General features: G+C 35.3%; 1 protein-coding gene across 4 annotated transcripts in view; it reads right to left on the bottom strand.

Moving 5' to 3' along the window:
• Nucleotides 1-249: 249 nt before the first annotated feature.
• Nucleotides 250-21,769, bottom strand: part of LOC145669492 (uncharacterized) — a 64,893-nt gene continuing 43,373 nt past the window's right edge. Inside the window, exons 9-10 of one of the 4 annotated variants that reach the window (XM_081737671.1) lie at nucleotides 21,101-21,260; nucleotides 250-4,192 (exon numbers count right to left, since the gene is read on the bottom strand). In XM_081737671.1, the coding sequence (XP_081593797.1) occupies nucleotides 4,100-4,192; nucleotides 21,101-21,260 (253 nt within the window). In that variant the 3' untranslated portion in view covers nucleotides 250-4,099. Of the gene's footprint in view, nucleotides 21,261-21,769 lie in introns of all 4 variants that reach the window. The other 3 variants (XM_081737673.1, XM_081737672.1, XM_081737670.1) reach the window with 3 other exon arrangements.

Genomic DNA, 21,769 nt, shown 5'->3' with positions numbered 1-21,769 from the left:
GGCTGACTGTTTGTGTCCTCAAGATCAACCAATCATATAAGACTGAAATTTTTTGGAAATCCGGGATCGCGACTACCTCCACAGGACAACAACTACAGCAATTACTTTGGATCTCACATACGGAAAAGAACTCAAAAACGAACAGGATGGAGCATGTGAGAAAATGAATAGAGAATTATGACGGTCAAGTAGAGGAACATTTTTTAGGTTTCAAGTTTACAGCCACTTTGTAGATTAAAACAAAAGTAATGTAAATAAGAATATTACTAAAATTTATTATCTTTTCTTTACATCAGTAATACGTTATTCAATTACATAACCAGCAATGTACATAATTCTAAACAGTGTGAAGATAAGGAGTATGTAAGTCAAGACACAGAACACAATTACATTCAAATCAAATTTAAAAAACGAAAACTGAATACTATTTTCACAATAAGGAATCATATCTAAATATAAGTACATTTTTCTTTTCATTTCATTATTAATAAATTTCTTTATAAATGGTGTCCTCTAACAAATACTAGATATAGAGTGACTAGCAGAAATAATTGTTTAAAATAATGATAACAGCGAAATAATCTAGAGATGTATTATTAAATTGTTAATACAAGTAACGTAAAAAGACTGATCTTTTGGAACAAGTAAATGTTGACACTTACTCAGTATAAGAAGCGTTAAAAAAAATGACATTTCTATCCGCAACAAAGAGTACAGAGAATGCAAGAAGCACCGGAACACACTGCACGTAGTAATGGCGTAACCGTTAGAAGAAAACAATAAATACGATCTGCTAGTTAACACTGCATACGTACATAAACAATCTGGTCTCGCTAATAAAAGCTATCCATTATTAATTCCTTGTGTTCCTGGTGTCATTTTCCTATGTACGTGCTGTAATACCTGTTTCATTTACTGTTAAAAGACTGTCTAGACCGTTAAATAGGGCATAGTTGTTGTGCGCGCGTGAGGGGAGCATTCATATTACTGATTTAAAAAAAGAAAAAGAAAAAGAAAGAAAAACAATTATTTGCATTGAGGAACATTTGGACTGATAAAGGGAAATTCTGATGTTCTGAAGGGATTTTATGCTGCTTTAGGTTGACAACACTGACAGGAGATCAAAGACAAAGATTTTTCCTTTTCCGATCCTGAAATAGATCTGAAGCTGCTATTATTTATCGTCAAAATAAACACATGTGTGTCGTAATTGAGTGTTCCCTTAGGCCTGCCTTCTACTAACACAACACTTTAAAAAAAAAAATCGGTAAGGTGCTGTCATCTAAGGAGAAGTAGTAGAACTAAGTCTTGCTTTGCATCCACTAAAAAATTTCATCATCTCCAGGATTAATGCAATCCTTAATAAAGGATACGTTTTCATGACATCATCATGGATGTCGGTGGTACGCAAGGGGTTAAATTAGCAATGAATGACATCTTTTTTTTTATTGTCATAAAAAAAACAATTTCTATCCAAAATTACGGTTGAAAACTTACTCACAAGCATGTTACTATGCTCATCCTGATCTCATCCATTGATTCATGTATGTCTCCTCTTTGCACAGTGTTATAAAGGGTGTCCCATAAAGAATGCAAGTTTTGAAATGTCCGCCATTTCTGTTCTAGTAAGTTGGCAGCACTGAACATTACACGATTTTCATCTGTTATCTTTGTGGTTAGTAGTCACGGAGCGCCGGATGGCACATGTTCGTCATCTGTTTTCTGTTCGGGTAGAAATGGAACGCTTCACGACAGAGTGGTGTGTTGTTATAGTGAAAACTTCTCACAAATGTGGTGAATATTGTGCAGAGATTGTTCGCAAACTCTGTGGAATATTTGGCCAACGTAATCCACCGAATAATTCGACTGTGATGAGACTTGATTGCTAAATTTGAGAAAACCGGTTCGGTTGTAGACATTACACCCTCAGGGCATCCTATAACTATGCTAAAAGGAAGACTGTTTTGTTTAATAACTAAGCTCAAAGAACCTTTTTCTCCATGAAGTACCTTTGCTTTAATAATTCAGTAATGCCTTTACTTCCAACACAAAAGAGAAAGAAAAAAACACAGACAGAGGACAGTAAATAAATAAATAACACTGTCTGAAGCAGTGGCGTCTGCAACGCGGTGTTCCGAATTTTCAACGCTCCTCTCCTTTGAACAAGACATAAGGCAAAAATAATCATGTACCATATTAAGATATGTATACAAACACCTGAAACGAGATGAAATCGGAAATTTGAATCCTCTCTAGATGAAATTCTGCACACGCTACAGGTAGGCACGTACAGTCTGCAACAAAAGTTCTTTCAGTTTGGTAACATTTATTTTGGGAATAACGGAAGTATGGCTGCAACGTACAAGATGGTATGGCTGCAACATACAGAAAATTATACTCATTTTAACTGTATTCAAATTGTCCTTCCATTCTGAAGTTATTTACGAAACTAATTCCATTAAACAGAAAGAACGTTTGTCGCTAACTGTACAAACTTACAATATGGATAGGTCACACTTTTTTTGTACGTGCATTGTAAATCCTAGATTACTGATTTCCTTTGCAGCATAAAGTAATATAACTGTATACTACTGCTTCTTATTACTGCATAAAGTTTCAACAATGCCATCGACTTGTTCCTTTAATTCTGTTTTTGCTGAAGAATAATAAACAGAAAATACTAAAAATGCATTTTACGCAATGTTTTGTTCCACATCGTATACTAATACTTAAATTCATTTGTACTTTCGAAAATGTAATTTCAGTAATAGAATTGATTACAAACACTCATCGATTTTAGCCACCAAAAATCTGTCCCAAGGATACATCTGGCCTACGTAAATAATACCACTAATGCTTTGTGAAACTCTGCATTTAATGAAGGTGTAAACTTAAACTGTTAATTTTTTTTCTTAGATAAAGAGGAAACCTGTGTATAAACAAATACGAGGGCTATCCAGAAAGTCCCAGACGTTTTGGCTATCGTGGCAGTGGGCGGGGCTAGAGTCGCCATTTTGGTATCAGAACGTTGCCACACTCAGTACGCATCCAGCTGTTGTGGTAGAGTGAGGACTGTCACGCTCTTACTGTGCTCTCTGTAACGTTTTACAATGTGCGCTGCAATAGAAAAACCCCTCCTCTTGTGAGGTGCGTTCTGTGATTAGGTTTTTGTTGGCATGTTGAAGCACTGAGGAAGTTAAGGCGCGCGATTCAAAACAAGCGCCGGAGAAAACTTAGCGCAAAGGTTTTTTTTTTTTTTTTTTTTTTTTTTACGACAATGCATATCCACACACGGCCAAATGTACCTGAGAGCTCTTGGATGGTTTTAGATGGGGAGGGGTGTTCGATCACCTACCATACAGTCCGAATTTGGTGCCAAGCTACTACCATCTGTTTCTAGCAATGAAGACGTGGCTCGATATACAATGCTTTGATACCGACGAAGAACTGCATGCCGTTCTAAGCCAGTGGTTGAAATCGCAGGTGGCAGATTTCTACCGCGACAGTATTGAAAAACTTGTGCCACGGTATGATAAATACCTTAATTTGCATGGCGATTATTTGGAAAAATAGCTTAAGAGTGTGCCTTTCAAATGTATACAATACAATTTAGTTTGTTCATTCTGTTACTTTTTTTTACTTCAAAACGTCTGTTAGTTTTTGGATAGACCTCGTAAATACACAAACGTATTTTTTAAAAAAACAAATGTTTCCACTCTCGTAGTGTAAAAGATGTGTTACCAAACTAGTCATTTTCTAGTATAACAGCCAATGTACGTCATTTTGTATCCTATTTCAGCTTTTGTTCAATAAAAAGAAAAACTACATATATACATGGTAACAGAATGACTGTTTTAGTATACAAGCGTGAGATACCAGATTTCGTATTTGGCATGCAGAATACATTATAGGAATTATGCATATATAATGACTTTCATTTTAAAACAAAACATATACCTACTTTACCATCACTTTCACACATTAAATCTGAAATTATTATTATTGAAATACGAACGTATACAACTAAAAAGTAAAAGTTTTGAACTTTTCAGTATATTTGTCTTCTCAATAATAATTCTAGTTAATATTGTTTTAAAATCTAATAGTACCGTTTCAAAAATGTTTGGTTGTAACAAATTCCCCCACTTTCCACCTTTCCTTCATAACATCTGACAATCCGACTGGCTAATTCCTAAAATTAATTAAAAATGACATGAACTTAAAAAAAAAGAAGAAGAAAAGAAATTGTGGAATAGTTTCTATCCTTTATTCACATTCAGATTTGAATATTTCACTACATACAAACATTCTTAAATAGTCTGCTAGTGTCCCTGGGAAGTTAATAGCTGCACTGGAGTTAAGGAAACAGAAAGAAAATTAAGGTCCCACGAGCATGGAATGCAGAATTTTTTTTAGAAGAAAATATAAAGAGTAACGAATTTGGAGAAATACAATAAGAGATTGGTCACTGCATATGACAAATGCTATTCAGTTTCAATACTTTTCTTTTATATACTGATACAAAGTAAATGCAATGTTATGGAATGACATATTAAGTTCAGAACAAATTTAATCCTCGCTTTAACGTACCTCGATCTACAACACGAACAATAAATAGTATTAACATTATCTCATACTGAACTATTTAAATTTATTTCTTTGAACAAGGTAGGAACCATTTTACGCATCTCAACGTGGTGAAAACTTTTCAACAAGTTAGCCGAAGTTGAGGTTTATAACAGTAACATATGATTTTAAGTTAATTAACGAAAAGTGCTTTACATCACACACTAGTGAAGATAATGACGAAGAAAAAGAAGATTTTATATTTTACACGCCTAGCCCCTACACTTTAATCGGATGTTTCATTCTGAGGCCAGCAGTGTTCACTGGTCTATTGAATAACCGTATCGTTGGTAAATGTTGTAATAATATACCCCCAAAACTCACAAAGAGAACCTCGAAGAAGGAATATTTTGGTAAATTATGCTGCTACCATTACACAAAAGTTTACACTAATATAAAAAAATGAAATGAAATGAAATCTTTTGAGTTTTACGTCCCACGGTTATGCCGGTTAGGCTAAAGGAGACGGTGGTGATGAGTAATGAATGAAATGGTGGAATGAAGAAAGTGGGAAGAAACGGGAGAACCCCGAGAAAACCCACGCACACGGTGTTTGTCCACCACAAAATTCACTTGGCGGGGGCTGGGAACGAACCCGGGACCCGAAGCACCAGAGGTGAACGCTCTACCACTAAGCCACCACGGCCCCTTACACTAATATAAATAGGTATTCAAAAACAACTATATTTTGGGAGTTCAGCAAAACTTGACAATATACATAGAGGACAAAACAAGACGATGTAATCACAATTATTTAGGGAAAAAATCTATATAATGTACTTTTAATTATAATGTGATGCTTTATTTACTTTTTTTTCAGACTTGACACAAGCTAAAGTACTAGGACAGTCAAACAGTTCCGGAAATGTTGTTGTAGTTCTGGCATTTATGATGCAATCACAATCAATCATATACAGTACAGTCCTTAAGTTGCCTAACATGTCATAACAGCCAGTGTACGAAAAGTGTCGCTGAACGGAGGAGTGCGTGATGATCAGTTTGGCGCAGGGTTACAGTTCAAGCAACGCGCAAACAAAGTTCATGTGCAAACGTGTTTCAAAGACCTCGATAGCCTTAAGAGACTTTACGGTGGTAATGTTTTACGGAAAAATTGGCCTCAAAGGTAGCCATTTCGCCACCCAACGTGACGGGCTGAACTTCGGCAGATACCGCAAGAGGACTTTCGTCTATGTTTCCCGCAATGGCAGGAGCAGCGGAGTAAGTATGTGTGTTCCGAAGGTGCCTACTTTGAGAGCGATTAAGTAATTTTTACTCATGTTGTGGGAATAAAGAGCTACAACAAAATTGCGGGAATTTTTTTGACTGTCCTCGTACTATCTGTATATTATTGTTGGATGGCAAAACAGGAAGAAAGGAGGGGACGAACTTACAATCTACAGTTCATTAGAAACCAATCTATGTTGAGGGCATTTGTTATTGTTATACCGGGTATATCAAAAGTCCGGATCCATAGGGTAACTCTGTTATGACTAAAGATACGGGAAAAAATGGAAAAAGAGGAAAGTTGTTGGAAATAAGTGGTTTTCAATCTAAAATGGTGGGTTTCAATCTAAAGTGATGGTTTCAATCTAAAATAGTGGTTTTCAATCTAAAATGACGTTTTCCAATCTAAAATCGTGGGTTTCAAACTAAAGTGATGGTTTCAATCTAAAATGGTGGGTTTCAATCTAAAATGTTAGTTTCAATCTAAAATAGTGGTTTTCAATCTAAAATGGTGTTTTCCAATTTAAAATGGTGCGTTTGCAACTAAAATGGTGTTTCAATCTAATATGGTGGTTTTCAACCTAAAATGCTGCTTTTAATCTAAAATGGTGGTTTTCAATCTAAAATTGTGGGTTTAAACCTAAAATTGTGGGTTTCAATCTAAAATGGTGCCCTCCGATCTAAAATAGTGTAAGTTTTCCAATCGTACAGTCATTTGGGCTCCACACTGGTAAGGTCCTATGTTAAATCGAAAAGTAACGTTGTCGGTGTTGCAGGCTCCCTTGCAACCTCACTACAGTAACAACACTGTTAGGAAACGGATTCGAAGTGTCTAGGTTCAAAGCCAGGACAAAGACACACAGGACCCACATGTATGAAAAAGCTCTCTTAAAATTAGTGCCCTCCCTAGTTTTGCAATTACAAATAATCTTCACTAAATCATTTTGAATTTTACATAAGTTGACTAGAAAAGCATGGAAATTTATGTCAATCAGCAATCTTGTTCGTCTATTGTACACATCTTTTGAGGTCATTAAAATAAGCAGCCACCACCAACAAGTAACATTTAAACAAAAACCGTGCGTATACAATATACTTATACGTTCTTTCACTAACTAATAAACAAAAGAAACAAGCAGAAACAATACATATACACATTTCAGTATTATTTACTTCTCTGCAATCTAATGGAAAATAAACAGTATTTACTTATTTTCATATTGCACCATAAAATGTGTTACACATATCATGTATGGCGTAAATTGAATAACAATGTTTACTGTTTATAATTACTTCTAATTAATGAATTTTATACTTTGGTACACTCATTCACAAAAGTAAACACCCAGGAAAGAGTCTCAATTGAATACAATTATGCTGTCGCACACACTTTGCCTTATGGCAAGTTTTCGCAAAGGAATATGGGAAGGAATAATTTTACAACAAGGAATAAATTTATTTTCATTATTTGTTAACGTGTTTTCATTTGGTTTATTTCTGAATATTTTTACACTTGCTGCTGTCCGAAATGTCATTCAGTGAGGTATCTTATGTTATCATTCGGCCGATTCGAATTCTCGCTTTCACCTTTCACTTGTTAGAATCACGCACTGCACCTTCTGAGATTATAAGGTTAGTGCGTAGTTTGTTCGTTACTCCACAGGATAACCTTTGAAGAAAGCGATATAGCTAGGGAGATTATCTCAGCCGAGGTTGTTAATTGAGTCAATCTTCACGGATAATCATGTCTTAATACTTAGTTAATTATATCCTTTTTGAAATCGATATTTGCTAGCCAGTTCTGCAACCTGCACAGTAGTAAAGGAATGTTTGCTGCCTATAATATAAGTATATATAGGAAAGTGGTTATCCATATTGAATTTCTATAGAATTCCCTAACTTATATGCAACCTGCACAGTAGAAAAGGAATCTGGGTTGCCTATAATAAAAGGATATGTAGAAAATTGGCTATCCATATCATATTTAAAATCTACATAACTCCCTAGCTTCTATGCAACCTGTACAGTAGCAAAGAAATGTTGGTTGCCTAGATAAAAGGATATGTAGGAAAGTTGATATCCCTATCACGTTTAAAATCTATAGAATTCCCTAGGTTCTATGCAACTTGCACAGTAGCAAAGCCATGCTGGTTGCCTGTAATAAAAGGATATGTAGAAAGTTGATATCTGTATCACGTTTAAAATCTATATAATTCCCTAAGTTTTATGCAACCTGCACAGTAGCAAAGGAATGTGGGTTGCCCATAATAAAAAGGATATGTTCGTTTTCTTACTGCTATTATTTCGGCTGAGTTCATGAAGGAGTGAATCCATTAACATCTTCATGGGTAACGGTGACAGTTTCGCGTGATCCTCTTTACTGCCTTTATCAAAATATATTTTATATTGTTTCCTGGCCAATCCCTCAGGTAGCTTCACTGAGAATGAGATGCCGCCATCCCTTCGCTGTGCACTGCCCAGAATCTGAACACCGCGACATTATTTAGAAGTAATTATGATAAGAGCTGTTCATTTAATCAATTTTGTCTCGCGCTTGTCTTAACAGGTAAGTAGGTGAATGAAAGATTTGGCTCCTAGCAGAAATTGAAATCAGTATGAAAGTATTCTCTAGAGCAGCGTTTCCCAACCCTTTTCAACTTGCGGAACACTGCGGGTGTTACTTGCATTCTCGCGGCACACTTATAGATATTATTATTTGTAAATATAAAACACAGTGGTATTTTTTCTGTGATTATTGATCTCCTCACAGAGGAGAAAGCTAGATCACTGGTTTTCCCCCGCGGTAAATCATTATGCTTATTTTTCATTCTATTTAAAAATAGAAAACAATTGCGATGAAATATTGGACTCAGATTTTAAAAATACGCTTTCTTTTTAAAAACTGTATTCAACCTTAGATCACTAAATAACGAACGAACAAACAAATCTCTTATAGCTACTTTTAAAACACAAATGTAAGTAATTTGTCGAAAGAATTGAATGATATTTTAAATGTTCAATTACGAAATAGTCTGCAACAATAAAGAAGCACTAATGGTCATAACAATGATAACAAATACCTTTTACAACATTAGAAATGTATAGAACAGTAACCCGGTATGAAACTTAAAATTGTAGATTCATAGTAGAGGTTCATAGTAATGTGAAATATAAATATAAAATTTTCCCTACGTTTTGTAATTTGATTGCTATAAAATTAATAATTTTGTTTCGATTCCTCGCGGCACACCAGCCCCCATTCACGGCACACCGGTTGGGAAACGCAGCTCTAGAGACTTGGCACTAAGCGGTCCATATTTTTTTTAAACTATCGCTTGAAATATGATGATTGTTGATGCCATCTAATGAAAAAGATTTGTAATAAACACAGTTGAGAGGTACACAAACGTTACAAAGCAGTTTTCACTACGATGCAAGCTCAGAATAGAAGCAAAAATAAATAAATAAATAAATAAAAACCAGAGATGCACATATGTGCACCTATGGACTGAAGAGGGTAAATATATCAGATACTTTCAGAAGGGAGTAAGAGACCAGTTGACTGGGTATCTACTTTCGTCAAAAAGTGTACAAAATACAATGTCTATACTTTCTAACAATTGAAACACAAGAGTGACTCTCTTGAGTAATTTTCCAGAAAATATCACCAAATACAGTTCTTATTATTTTCTATAGTTTTCACACTCTAATATATAAACAATTATTTACAATCTCTCTACCACAAATTACTTGAAAACTCATTCTTCTACCTATAGCACCACATTAGTTTCTTGATATTTGTATTTTTAGTGTTTTTGTGTATATACAGGGTGTTGTTCCGCCACGTACTCTCCAAGTAATACTATATACGAAGTGGCTGTGTCTACCAACAAGCGTTTTTTTTTTTTTTTTTTTTTTTTTTTGGTAGAATGACAAGAAAAACTTGAGCACCGATATTGCCTCAAATTTTGCCTAAAACTTGGCTCTTGGCTATACCCAAGCAGAAACCATTCAATCAGATCGGTACATTCAATTTTGAACGAGAATTTCGGCATAAGGAGAGTGTTCGCGAAATTTGATTCAGGCTTTCATCGCCAAACACAACATTCCTGTGTGTTCTCAGGCTTCCTACTCACCCGACCTGGCTCCATGTGACTTTTGGTTACTTCCCAAGCTGAAAATGCCACTAAAAGGGGTTCGATTTGAGTCAAGAGAAGAGATCATGCGGTATGCGACTGCACGGTTGCTCACCATTCCAAAAACTGCATACCAGAAGTGTCACCAACAATGGCGAGAGCACTGGGAGAAGTATGACGGAGACTACTTTGAAGGGGATTAGTGTTTCGGATTTCCAAATCAATAAATATATTTTTGCCAATCAAAGGTTGGATATTTTTCGAACACACCTCGTATACTGAATGCGTCACACAACATCCTCTATATACACGTAACAATATTAAAAATCTGAATAACATATACTTCAACACTACATTGTACTAATTGACTGAACAAAAACAATATTAGTAGATACATGTGTGTTTTACATATATATACATTAAACAATGAACTGCATGTACGATCTCAAACACTAGAACATATTTTACATATGTGTATACTAATTCAACATCACAACAGAAACAAGCATCAAAGCTTTTGTCAATCAAAACACATTATGTTTTATAAAAATATATATATCTTTTAAAAACAACATTTATTTAATGGCTACATAGTAGCATAATTCTTTCATATTTACGTGAATATATATCTATAAATATTAAGAAGACGCAACAATACTAAAATGTTTACTCTATTTCCCTCAGCACCATGGAATATGTATACTGTATTAATACTTATCAGAAATACATTCTACTCTTTCGTGCAATTTTTCTTAAAAACTGACACTTTCTGGTCTCAACAGCACAGAAATTTATCTTGGGAATCGCTCAGAGCTTGCAACTGATAAATGCCATAGTAAAAATCGGTTTCCAAATAAGAAGAAAAAACTCAACTTAAAATGATTCATTGTCACTTATTTCAAAACAGGAAAACTCTCTTTTATATTGTATCTAGATAATAGGTCGGTGAGCTATTTTGCAAGAGAAAAACATTCCTGGTAGCAACGAGTTGGCAATACTTGTACCGGAAGAAAATTCCAAAATCAAGCCTAAGCACTGTGTAAATTTAAAAGAGAATGATAGAAAAATAATAGAAAGAATGCAGAGGTCTTGTTATACATTTGCAGGAACATGAGGTTAGAAGTAAATGTACAGAAAACTAAATACTAAATCGTCGGGATCGTCAGACAAACAACAAACGAAAACAATATTCACAAAGAAATTAAATGTCGACTAAAAACAGGGAATTCGTGTTATTGTTCAGTTCAAAACCTTTTGTCGTCACGAATTCTGTTGAGGAATTTGAAGCTTAAAATATATAAAACGATATAATCATGCCTGTTGTTCTGTATGGTTGCGCTTACTCTGAGGGAAGAACATAGACTGAAAGTCTTTAAGAACAAGATCCTGAGACGAACATTCGGACACAAAAGGAACGAGAATGGGAAATGGCGGAAACTTCATAACGACGAACAACATAATTTATATCGTTTACGAAACATTGTTAGGATCATCAAATGTAGGAGGCTCAGGTGGGCAGGTCGTGTACCCAGAATAGAAGATAGTAGGAACGCTTGCAAAGTATTAACTGGAAGACCAATCGGAAAACAGCCATTACGAAGGCTTCGGTGCAGATAGGAGGACAATATTAAGATGGATCTCGCAGAAATAGGGATACAAAGTAGAAACTGGATTCAGTTGGCTAAGGATAAAAGTCAGTGGAGAGCATTTGTGAACGTGGGATAGAACCTCCAGGTTCCATACGCCATAGAGTCAGTTACTCAGCCTAAGAAGCAGAATTCATTATTTTTATATATGAGCGTTGCAGTATGTTAAATCTGGTCTCTTACCAAGACCATGCTAGATTAAAAAGAAAAAAAAAAAAAGTTCAATTAATTGAGATGGTACGGAACCAGTCAAAACGTACGTTAAACTAGAATATCGATTAGTGGTACCGAACGAAAACTATAATTACTTCGATGTATTATTACTTGAAACATCGGATCAAATGAAAATTATAGACAACGCTTAGCGCCGGCTCTGTCATAGACTTAAAAAAAAAAAAAAAAAAATCTTAACTTCGGAACTTGTGTATGGGGCTTAGAAAAATAAATACGAAATTTCACTGGTCTACTTATCAGGAAAATATAACTATATTTTGAATAACTGTCTATATTTTGAACCGATTACGGAATTTTCACATTCGTTGATTATTCAAAGTACAACTTACACTTTTTTTTTTAAGAAGGAAATAACTATTAAAAAAAACACACAAGATATATTAAAATTTAGAGAACATGGCTTTGTAGAATAAGCGAAGACTTCAAAATATAGTGGAAGAAAGTTTGAAAATTTTATTTTCAGTGAAATGTGTGAAATATAACATTTGTTGAATCATATAATTTTTGCTTAAACAGTCGGCCAGTATCAGCTTTCTTTACACGTGTAATAGAATAGTCTTTCTTAATAAATTCACATGATGCATATGTGATATTAATAAAACTTGTCCTCAATTATGCACTCGACCGGTAAACCACTGTAATTTTAGCCACCGATAACGTAAGCCTTCAAGTAACGTTGATTTCTTAAGGATTTCTACTGATGAAGGTGACAATAGTTGGCGAAACGTTTACAGTCGAGAATATCAGTATTACCGGTTGGATGTTTAGGGAAGTATATGTTTTCCCAATATGTAATAACTAACTCTATGGTCTATGGCGCGTTCACAAAAGTTCTCCACTAACGTGTATCCTTAGTCCATTGGATCCAGTTTCTACTTTGTGTTCCTATTTCTACGAGATCCATCTTAACATTGTCCTCCCATCTGCGCCTTGGTCTTCCTAATGGTCGTTTTCCGATTGGACTTCCAGCTGAAAATTTGAAAGCGTTTCTACTTTCTTCCATTCTGGCTACATGACTGCCCACCTCAGCATCCTAGACTTGATGACCCTAATAATGTTTGGTGAACGGTAACAGGACAGTTTAATAAAGGTTGAAGTGCATTCTTACGTACCGTAGCCTATTATGTTATAATCATATTGTGTTGTTAGAGGTATCACTTCATATTTTCCAAATGAAAATTCTACTGCGAATGACACTAAAAATTAAAATAAAATAATTAAAAAAAAAAACAGAACGAAAGAACAGAGAATACTCAGCCAGAATGGCCAGCCTGAGCACGATTTGAACCTACGATACTTCTTTATGAATGACGTATACGCAATAACACACACATTTGAATATTTCGGTGAATAACCAAAATCTGCTAAATGCTTCATTCCAAGAACCAATCAACTCCACGAGGCACTTCAATGTAAACAAAGGCAAGAATATTCGTTGTTAGATGCCTGTCTTATAAAATGCTACAGAGCCGCCAGCAAAAGAAGGTCTCTTAACAGCTCGCAGCGGCGTTGCCACTACTCACGTATCAAGTCCTTTTCAGTGTATCTATAATGGCAGTTCAATTAATCGTGTAAGACAGAGTGACTGGTTGGTAACACTAGCACCAAAGTAAAGGCTACATTTTTTCCCCTCCGCATGTGGTAAGAAACTTAAGAGACCATCTCTTGATGGCTCAGCTATAGCATGACATCTTTTCATTTGCTTAGCGAGACAATTGTCAAATACTTTCGGTATAGAGAGACATTTTCCAGACAAAAATTGTTCTCAATTTAATACTAATACTTTTGTTTCACAGTCTCTTAACTGGTACTCGATTTCATTTGCAGCAGAAAGCGTTAACTTTATGTTTTTGAGTCCAGTTACCTACAAAACTACTAAAGAATAGCAGCATTTCTGAAATGCAAGCGAGCCAAAACACAATCTCTGCCACTGAGCTATTCCCAAGAGAAATAACATACATCACCTCAACGCAAGAGTTCAAAACTAGTTATGAATCATATGTATATTGTCTTAAGGTAGATTATCAAAAACTTTCTGTCACAAATAACATGAACTTATCGGATAATTAATTTACATTTAAAATATTTATTTTAAAAAATAAATAAAATAATTATATTAATAAAACTCTCAAGGGTTATTTTAAGAGAGAAGTTTGCTCATTAAGAAATTCGCAAGATTTTCAACAAACTGCTGTGACAAAAAGAAAGAGAAAAGAAAAAAAAGGTGAGTCAATATTTCAGTCCCCTACATTTTGTGTTTTGAGCAGGGGCGGATCCAGGGGGGGGGCAATCGCCCCCCCCAGAAGAGGATACTTTCTTATTTTATATATATAAATAAAGCCCATCCCAAAATTTGGAGCCTTTAAAAGTAGCAGTATGACAACCCACCGCCCCCCCCCAGAAGTCGGTCCTGGATCCGCCCCTGGTTTTGAGCATATCAATTTAAATTAGTTCGTTTGGTTTATCATTCCCTTTGTATGCAACATAGTCAACGGGCAATAGATATTAACCAGGAACGGAAATCAGGACCACATGCTTAACATTACGTTAGTTGGGAGTTCAAGCATGATGATGATAAAGCTAATACTTCCAGAAATGTCATATTTGAAAAGGTCTTTCAGTATTAAGGTTGGTTTAAAGGGACAAGTTTTGTCGATAGATGGCAGTGCAATCTTCGTATCTCTTCCATGTATTTTTTACCTTTCACGAAAATTTACAATTTCTTTTACAAATTTCAATGTAGAGACTTCAAATTTTTAGAGAAGGAACTTCATAACCTATTAAAGGGAACAATCCGTGCCGATTTTTTATTTACAATTTTGTTCATTGTTGAAATGGCTTGATTGTTGAAATGGATATCCAAACCTTTAACAATGGAACTGTTTCAACAATGAAGAAAATTGTAAATAAAAAATCGACACGGATTGTTCCCTTTAATAGGTTATGAAGTTCCTTCTCTAAAAATTTGAAGTCTCTACGTTGAAATTTGTAAAAGAAATTGTAAATTTTCGTGAAAGGTAAAAAATACATGGGAGAGATACGAAGACTGTAGTGACATCTATCGGCAAAACTTGTCCCTTTACACTAACTTTAATGAAATGAAATGACATCATTCAGTTTAACGTCCCACGCTTATGTCCTTTAGGCTAAGGGAGACGGGTGATTACGGCAAGTGAATGATGATGGAAAAATTGGTGGCATGAGAATGTAGGAGGAAACGGGAGTAAGCGCTGTACCACTGAGCCACAGTGACCCCCTTCACTATTAATAATGTGGCACTTCTACTTAATTCCATGAACATGGAAATATCCCTGATATATTCGAATCAACAGTTGAGAAGAATAAAATGCTGCAGAGTACCCACAGTTTTAGAACTGATATTTTGAAATAAAATCAAGTTTTTATTTTTATGTCTAAGGATTATGTCCTGTAAGCTAAAGGAGACTATCATGAATAACACTGAATGATTACGAAAGAAATTCTTCGAATGAAAATGTGGGAGGAAACGGAAGAACCTCGAAAAAATCACGAACACAATGCTGTCCGCCACAAACTCGTATGGTCTAGAATCGAACCACGGACTCCCACCAGAGGTGAGCGCTTTAACATTGGATTATTGTGTTTCCCTTAACTGAAATAAATAAAAACGAAATCTTTTAATTTTATGCCGGCTAGGCTAAAGGAGATGATGATGATGAGAAATGAACGCAATGATGGAATGAATAAAGTAGTAAGAAAAGGGAGGACCCCGAGAAAACCCAAATATACGGTGTTTGTCCTTCACAAAGTCCACTTTTCGTGAGTTGGGATCGAACCAGGGACCCTAAGCATTAGAAGTGAACATTTTACCACTGAGTCATTGAGCCCCACTCCCCTTAACTGAAATTTTGAACTGTAGTTCATACGTTCAGTAGACATCTACAAATAACCAAGCACATGTACTTTCTATATATGTGATCCTGGTTTGATTCCCGTTTGAGTTCTCAACGCAAAACTACAAATTCTTTACAAATAGCCTCAGCCGTGATAGGGCCGCGGTGACTCAGTGGTAGAGCGTTCACCTCTGGTGCTTGAGATCCCGGGTTCGATCCCAGCCCCCGCCAAGTGAACTTTATGGTGGACAAACACCGTGTGCGTGGGTTTTCTCGGGGTTCTCCCGTTTCCTCCCACTTTCTTCATTCCACCATTTCATTCATCACTCATCATCACCGTCTCCTTTAGCCTAACCGGCATAACCGTGGGATGTAAAACTCAAAGATTTCATTTCATTTTCCTCAGCCGTGATAAGGATATTGACAACATATGTGTTACCAACGAAATCAGAATTAAGTGCTGAATTTTGGTTCTGATACCTACTTGTTAACTTCAATACAACTGAGACAGACTCAATCACACAGACAAGACAAGACAGTTGATCAAGGGCAGAAATATGGACCCACCTAGCATACTCACACAACCCTTCTGTTTACAAGCATATTGTCTTGGTCCCGAATAAACTACAAACCAGGAGAGTGGCGGCTATTGAGGGAAGTCACTTGGTAAAAATCTAAACTCTAGCACCGCAAGCTACGAGAAGAAACATTACCTTATCTGGTACCGAAAAAAAATAATTTTTTACCGATGTTACTTCCTTCAAGAGACGCCACACTATCCAGGATAAGAACTTCAATTCATTATTTATTTTCATAACACAAACAATTTTCATCCAGTTTTACTTTTTTGCCAAGATTGCATTTTAAAAAATAATGCCGAAAATAATTTTACAACAGGTAAATAAACATAAAAGGTACTTACATGATAGTTACGCCGAAAAACCTACTGAAATAATTAAACAAGAGCTTTCAAGACAGAACGTCTCATCATCAGCATATATAAAAGAAATACAGCATTAGAAATACAAGTCTCGTTGTGTGTCACTGTCGGTCATATTGAATGTTGTCACACTGAACTTACGCGAATCTAACGTGCACCCCAAATTTAAGAATTAAAATAACAGATAAAAAAGGAAATGTGTTGGTGAATGTAATGCAGTAGGACAAATTTATTTTACAAATTAAAATGAAATCTTTCAGTTTAACGTCCCACGATTATGCTCTTGAGGTTAAGGGAGACGCTGATTATGGCAAACGAATGATGTAAGAAGAATTGGTGGAATGAGAAAGTGGGAGGAAACGGGAGAATCCAGAGAAAACCCACGAGCATGATGTTGTCCACCACAAACTTACTTGGCCGGGGCTCGAATCAGGGATCCCACGTACCAGAGGAAGGTGCTCTACCATGAGCCTCCCACTATTTCACAAATGAATTTGGACATAAATTATCAGAGCGGAGAATTTATAGGTGGTCTATTTGTTACGTAACATATTCATTGTTCACGCTTTCAGCTACATTGAACTTTCCTTTTTACCTTCCTGTTTTTATTTTTTCACCGTAAACAAGTATTTTACTCCTGCATCGAGTGTCATAAAATGATCGTTTCTGTTTGCCTTCTATTTGTGACTGTCTAATTCAAACGCTTTATGCAATAGTAAGCCCACAATAAATGTAACGAATTTGAGAATTGTAACAATGCATTGTGACGTAAGAAACAAGTGACTATCTAATTCAAACGCTTTATGCAATAGTAAGCCCACAATAAATGTAACGAATCTGAGAATTGTAACAATGCATTGTGACGTAAGAAACAAGTGACTATCTAATTCAAACGCTTTATGCAATAATAAGCCCACAATAAATGTAACGAATTTGAGAATTGTAACAATGCATTGTGACGTAAGAAACAAGTGACTATCTAATTCAAACGCTTTATGCAATAGTAAGCCCACAATAAATGTAACGAATTTGAGAATTGTAACAATGCATTGTGACGTAAGAAACAAGTGACTATCTAATTCAAACGCTTTATGCAATAGTAAGCCCACAATAAATGTAACGAATCTGAGAATTGTAACAATGCATTGTGACGTAAGAAACAAGTGACTATCTAATTCAAACGTTTTATGCAATAATAAGCCCACAATAAATGTAACGAATTTGAGAATTGTAACAATGCATTGTGACGTAAGAAACAATACATTTGAATGAAGTTAGAGGTGAACTATGGACGCAAGCTGTTCTTGAATCTAGGGGGAGCACAGTAATTCAGCGGTAGAGCGCTTACCTTTGGTGCGTGGGGGTTCCTGGTTCAATCTCTGGCCAAGTAAGTTTGTGATGGACAACTAGGGATGCGCACGAGACGAGTCGAGACAGGATTTTCCTGACAAAATTCGAGTCGAGACACGGCTCTTCCAATAGAGAAATATACATTTTTCGAGTCGAGACATCACTTTTACAGCACATTTTCGAGACGAGACAGCCACAAATCTTGTCTCGTGCGCATCCCCATGGACAACATTGTGGGTTTTCTCGAAGTACTCTAGTTTACTCCCAATTCTCATTCCACCAATGATTCCATTGTATATTTTTATAAGATAGAGTAGTATCTTTATTACTCGATTAAAGAAGTGCTAATACAGCTTTTCACTTCGTTTGTTTGTTTGTTTTTCAAGCCTAGAGGCATTGTACATACGTAGAACACGTTACGTATGGTTTCACGCCTTGCTGCGTTATAACTTTAAAAAAAAATTGTAAGGCCTATTTTTATTATTTTTCAGCGGGCTTACTTTTGCACCTAGAAGACTGAAACTTTGCACATACAGTACATTCAGTGTACCCTTAGTATTTTTCAGATTTGTTTCAGATCTCTGCGTTAACACAAGGGAGGTTCCAGAGGGGCAATTTAAAAAAAAAAAAAAAAAAATGGATATTTTAACACAAAATCCCTTCTTTCGCGATATTCCCTCCTCAGATAGATGATGGACACATATGAATCGTACTGTTTGAAAAACTGTTCTATTCTGAAGAGAATGAGGTACGAAAGATGACCCTACGATACATAGAGATGTCTCAGGAACTTTTAACCTGAGATTCTGTTTTATGAGGGAATCTTGGGTATTGTGGGGATATTCTTAGCACAATTGATGTATATTTTCTCCCGCCTTTACTCTTCAAGAAGCCTGATATTTTGAACACACATTCAGTATTCCCCTTAGCACTCTTCAGTTGATTTCGAGATCTGTGACTTAACACAGGAGGGGAAGGAGTTCCAGATGGGGCCAAACTTAGAAAAAAGCGATTATCCCTATTTCTCATGTGAGTGGTACCGTTTGAAAGGCTATTCCGAAGGGAATGAGGTACAAATCATGACCCTAGGATAAATAGGGACGTCTCAGGAAATTTTTATATTACATCCGAGTCTTTTGGGCTTATCTAAGACATTTAGGGCTCATTGGTAAATATTTCCCCGGCTACTATTCAAGATAGAAGCTTGAAATTTTGTACACACATTTAGTACGCCTTCAGTATTTTTCAGTTGATTTTGAGATCTGTGCGTTAGCATAGGGGGCCCAGGGGGGCTCAAAACTTGAAAAAACAATTAAGAATAAATCCAGTTTTCTCCAAAAATTTCCCGCTTCAGGGACATGATAGGGAAATATGAATGGTACCGTTTGAAAGGCTGTTCTATTCTGAAGAGAATAAGTTACAAATCGTGATCCTAGAATAAATAGGGATAATGATGTAACTGCTTGACTGAAAGTCTACAATTTACCTTAAAAAAACAGAATTTAAAAGGGTTAATTATCGCCTACCTTAGCCTACCGGGCATAAGAGTATGACGCTGAACTAAAAATCTTTGTACTCGAATCTGAATACTACATCTAGACAGGAAAGCGCGCATTAGATTGGCAGAAATGTGATAACTCGATAATGATCACATTCAGTATGACTGACAGTGACACACAACCAGACTTTCGTGTCTAGCATTATTTCTCTTTCTTCACTCTTGTATCCACGCTGATTGTGGGACATTCAGTCTTGAAGCCTAAGTGCCTATATTTCATTCCTTCAACGTATTTTTGTTCATCAGTATAACGTACTTAACTTTTATTTTCATTTCGTTATCCGTAAGCCTACGTTTGGATTTCTGTTTATTACTTTTTAATACATTATTTTACATCAAACTCACTCAATCATCATTTCATATAACAAACACATTTTCAATAAAATTCTATTAATAGAAAAACGTGTTTCAATACTAGTTACAAAACATAAAAGCGATTAATGAATGTAAAAATCATATAAATCTATCAAAATGTGTTGCGTCTCTCTCTCTTTCTTCTATATAGGTATCTAATTGACATAGTACGCATTTATGCTAATGTCTTCATCAACTATTTCACAACAGTTTTAATATTACCACACATTGTGACTTAAAAATACTGCAATAAAAACAAGATCGGTATAATCATACATGTTATAATATTATCTTTAAAAAATACTATTATACATTTTTTTAAAAATCTTTCTCAAGGTCAACATCACATAATTGGCTCATCACTTTGATTTAAAAATAACGTACACAAATATTGAATGCACATCAAGTTCCGTATCATAAGGAAATAATACCTCTTATTCTACAATTTAATTCTAGTTATTACGGAATATTTCCTTGAGGCTCAGTGTAATGCGTTCTATTCAGCCTTCAACTTTTTATGATATCTAAACGACTATACAGCACTAAAATTAATTATGCCATGTAGTAAAGCGTGTTACACATTTTTCTTAAAAGTAATTAGTAGTGACAAAATCATCTCACCTTGTTTAACATTACAGCATAATACAGGTTAGTTATTGTGTTATATTTAATTCTATACATGCTGAGAACGAATGTCACGTTACATCACTGAAACAGTGTTCTTTATCCAGACAAATATAAACTTCTTCTTGTAGATATATACAAGGTGTTCCAGGAGTAAATCTACAAACTTCGCATACGTGTTTAGGACCTAGATGAGGCCAATTCCACTAATTAATTTCAATCAGCTTCGTCTCAATAATTAGGCGTTTCCTACCAAAGTTGCAGATAAACGTTTTCCTTCTATTGAAGTCCTGAACACGTATACAAAGTTTGTCGCTCTATTCCCGGAGTACCCTGTATATATATCGTAATTTCCTTATGACACGGTACTATTCTGACATACTATGCCTTAACTGGAAGTACACTGTGAACAACATATATATATGCTAACACCTTTTTTATATACTATCTATACTAGTAATACTAGTGTTAGTTTCGGTACTAATGCCTAAATCAAAAGTACTATTAAAATACACTGTATTTGTCGTATTAAATACCTGCCTCATACCATCATCGATTTGTCTCATAACAGAATGTGTAGGGACGTCATCAGAATTATGTATCCGTCTCAAAGCGTCCCACGTTCCTACCACTGCACCAATCACACCCAGCGCTATCAGTAATGAATCCAACAATTTCTGTCTTTGTGTGAGCAAGCTGCAAAGTTAGAAAGAGAAACAATAAAATTATCATTAGTATTTTTAGTTTTATGTATCATTAGAGACACGATTTTGTGGTAAATAAGAATTCGTAATTTCGTTGTAAAAATATGCGTAAAGCGGGATAAAATCTGTGAATAAAAATTCAATGTAAGAACACTATTTTCCTTGGCAGTTACAGTTAGTTACCATTTATTTCACCTTAATTTCCACCACTCATCAATCATCATGACATTAGCTCATGCAGGACTATATTAAATATATATATATATATATTTTAAAATAACACTAAGCATCCTCATTGAGTAAAGGTATAATTTAAAGAATAAAACATACAGAGAACACAACAACTTTAACAAGAGAGTTCTTTAACACTCTTGTTAAAAAAAAAAAAAAACTACTAAACAAAGAAACTTATCAGCTATGGTGAACATTCTATAGCTAGGTCTAACTGCACAGGAATACTATGTAGTTTACTGTGTATAATATTATTTTCTCTAGTTTCCT

Source organism: Thermobia domestica, chromosome 14, assembly GCF_964235325.1.
Source record: "Thermobia domestica chromosome 14, izTheDome1.hap1.1, whole genome shotgun sequence".
Lineage (NCBI taxonomy): Eukaryota > Metazoa > Arthropoda > Insecta > Zygentoma > Lepismatidae > Thermobia > Thermobia domestica.
This window is presented reverse-complemented; position numbering and strand designations above follow the sequence as displayed.